Consider the following 3,418-nt stretch of genomic DNA (forward strand, 5'->3'; position numbering starts at 1 on the left):
CTCCTGGTATTCTCTGTCCAGTTTGGACACCTTGTAGGCCAGGGCCAGGAACACTGCCCAGCCACACAACAACGCTGCCTTCCTGCAAACACACAACAATAACACATCAGCACTCAAGTACACAACTGATGATGACACACACGCGCACACACATATGTTTCTCCTCAATGCCGGACCCTGCCCACTCTGCAGCATCAGTTGCCATGGCGACCAGCTAGCCCGGCTGTCTGAGTGGCTCAGCCTCAGACAGACAAGAGGCAGAGGTGTGCTGCTCCTCACATGCATTATCAACACCACCACAGAGAGAGAGAGAGAGGGGGGGGGGGAGGGAGAGAGAGAGACAGAGGGAGAGAGAGAGCAATATAAGACAGAGAGACAGACAAGATGGATATTAAACAGAGAGAGAGAGAGAGGGAGGGAGGGAGAGAGAGAGAGAGAGAGGGGGGGAGAGAGAGAGAGAGAGAGAGCGATGGAGAGAACCTGCTTCACTCATTTCCTGGCAGTCACAGTATTAAGCCTTCCATGCCTGCATCAGCTTCACACAAGTGAACTTGACATGCAAATAAAGCATTTATGAATTTGGAGAAGGACCGGAGAGGGAGAGGAGGGCGGGCGAGCGAGAAGTGTGAATGTTCAGGGAGGGAGAAGTGGAGAGAGAGAAAGAGAGTGGGTAGAGAGGTAAAGGCAGGAGAGAATACCAGCAAGACAAGGAGAGATCTAATAGAAAGTGAGTGTGAGGGACATACACAGGCAGACGGCGAGAGGGGGAGAGAGGGGGAGAGAGAAAGAGAGAGTGAGAGGGAGAGAGAGTGAGGGAGAGAGAGAAAGAGAGAGTGAGAGGGAGAGAGAAAGAGAGAGTGAGAAAGAAAGAGAGAAAGAGAGAGAGAGAGAAAGAGAGAGAGAAAGAGAGAGAAAGAGAAAGAGAGAGAGAAAGAGAGAGAGAAAGAGAAAGAGAGGTTATAAAAAGGTAGAGTGTGAAAGGAGAGCGGTAGAGTGATAAGAGCAGCGTCACAGCGAGCAACCCATCTATTAATCAAACCAAGGGTGAATATAAACAGCTTCCAGCTAACTGGGTCACATTAAAAACATTAGTGTTCTGAACACACACACACGCACAGTAAAGCACAGATTGAATCTAAACACACACAAGTTCACTTCATCAACTAAACACTCTTACAAAATCTGCCTCTGTATATATATAGAGAGAGACGGAGTATATACTAATTTGAGATTGAGACATACACAACATCCACACAGCAGATGACATGAGGACACAGACTCATCTTAACGCCAAGGACTAACAACATCTCTGACAACTTTGATTGGGGAGAGGAGGGAGGGGAGGGGGGGGGGGCACTCTGGCTGGCATCTAAAGGCGTTAAACCGCATCATGTGACCAGAAAGGAGAACAGGATGACAGGGAGTGGGCGTTACTCACTTTAACGTGGGGACGATGCTCTGCTGTGACTTCATCAGCCGGAGACGATACCACAAGCACCGGCCATGGACCCGTCGCAAGCTTTTCAGACGCAGTTGTTCTGGGGGGGGGGGGGGGGGGGGGGGGGGGGGTCACACAGGGGAAGAGGCATGTAAGAGGAGGAACACACCAAATGTGCGCACACACACTGACACACGCAGACAGACGCACACACACCAAAAAATGTAATGACATCATAACTTAAATGCATCCTTTCAACCACTTCAGATACTGTAAATGTTTAGCTCATAGACCTCGTCAAAGCAATTAAACACAATATTTGTTGTGCAATATCTTAGGGGTGAGTCTTGATTCCTATTGCATTCAGCAATGGCTTTGTGGTAAATCTGCCTATTTTGACAGTGTAATCATTCTCTGCCAAAAAGCATTACAGCGAACAGAGTGGTATAGCAATAATATCACTGGCATGCAATATCTGCTAAGTTCAGCCCAAGGCCAGTAAAGACATTGTAACAATATGAGGTTTTCTTTTCAGAGATATTCTGATATAGAGAGGTCAATGAGCAAGATCTAGCTGCATGGTATCTAGGCTGTCTTGCATAAGTATTTTACAATACTTTTACGAGATACAATGTGACTGCCATGTTGTCCAATGGTTGCAAAGAGAACAGTCCCTTGTTTTTCTATTGCTTTTTATTTCCATAAAAACACTATATATGATGGGGCAATAGTATGTGAACTGTTAGCTAGTAGGTCTGTAATCTGTATCTATTAAAAAGCAACACATCAGTGAAGGTTAGACGTTTTACCCCTTATCCAGTCAACCTTAGCCTCAAAAGAACTTACACACGGCAACTTTCCTTTCCTTATCTATGAGTAAATAACATGCATCTCCAAAATGCAACGGCTGCAGGGGAAGCATACGATACGCTACGTTGCAAAACCCACGTCAAATTCTGACAACGTTTCGCAAGCTAGCCAGCTAATTTCGATAAGCCTAGGGCAGGTATTGCTGCCCATAATAGCAAACATGGCAGGTTTTACCTGGCTAATAAACCAGGTATATCATACTCACGTTCATTTAGAAAACCAGCTTTTCGTCTCTCTGACTGAGTGTGTTATCTTGTACGTAGCTACCTAGTTTAACATCCAATAGGTTAGCTAAAGATAGGTAGCTATAATAGTTAGCTAGCTAGCTACATGTTATGTAAACACCGATACGAATATTGTCCTATTGGCTCACCAACACCAATTTCTAGCTAGCTGTACATTTGACATATGGTGGACATTATTTTGATGAGGGTCAGTCGCAAGCTAGCTAACAGGATTAGCTAGCTAACTGAAGCTAGGTGCCCATAACAAGCAGCAGAGTAGTTAGCTAGCTGAACAGCAAGCTAACCATCTTGGGCATTCTAGGTTCGGCTAGCTAACTGGCTAGCCGACTGACACCGGGCCTCACCTGCGTTCTGATCTCGGGGCCAGAGGTAATATGTTGCTGGGATGACGATAAGTCCAACAAAGGACGTCAGAAAGTAGAAAAATGTGTTGCCGCTGTCATCGTATTGGAACTGTTGCCCGGCCATTTCGTAGCGGCGCTTGGGTCCCCCTTCTTCTCCACCGCTATGGCTCCCCTATCAAGCCCAATACGTACGACTTGACAGTGACACACCACCAGCCAGCTATCATTCGGCAAAACAGTGCGATGCTGAGAGCAGAGATTGGGGTACGTGGTTTACGCCTGCGCACTGTATTATTTCTTCTTCTCCAGTTGAGGGTAAAGGCGAAGCATGTACTGCCACCCACTGTCTAAAGGAGTTCCTTACAGTCGTCGTCCTGGACTAACTGTTAAGCAAAATATATATTTGAAATGATTTGAAATATTTGAAAACTTGAGGTGTTCATGGGTTAGGGTTAGACATGCATGCTCTTGCCAAAAGAGTCCCTGGCTAAACTGGCCCCTCAGTGACATGGTCACTTCGA

General features: G+C 46.3%; 1 protein-coding gene across 1 annotated transcript in view; it reads right to left on the bottom strand.

Moving 5' to 3' along the window:
* sec63 (SEC63 homolog, protein translocation regulator) overlaps positions 1 to 3,117 on the bottom strand; it is a 16,046-nt gene extending 12,929 nt beyond the window's left edge. Inside the window, exons 1-3 of the mRNA XM_083689300.1 lie at positions 2,898 to 3,117; positions 1,439 to 1,538; positions 1 to 82 (exon numbers count right to left, since the gene is read on the bottom strand). The exon at positions 1 to 82 is cut by the window's left edge and continues 33 nt beyond it. Coding sequence (XP_083545426.1) covers positions 1 to 82; positions 1,439 to 1,538; positions 2,898 to 3,021 — 306 coding nt within the window. The 5' untranslated portion in view covers positions 3,022 to 3,117. The remainder of the gene's footprint in view (positions 83 to 1,438; positions 1,539 to 2,897) is intronic.
* Positions 3,118 to 3,418: the final 301 nt, after the last annotated feature.

This window comes from Argentina silus (genome assembly GCF_951799395.1).
Source record: "Argentina silus genome assembly, chromosome: 17".
NCBI classification, from domain to species: Eukaryota; Metazoa; Chordata; class Actinopteri; order Argentiniformes; family Argentinidae; genus Argentina; species Argentina silus.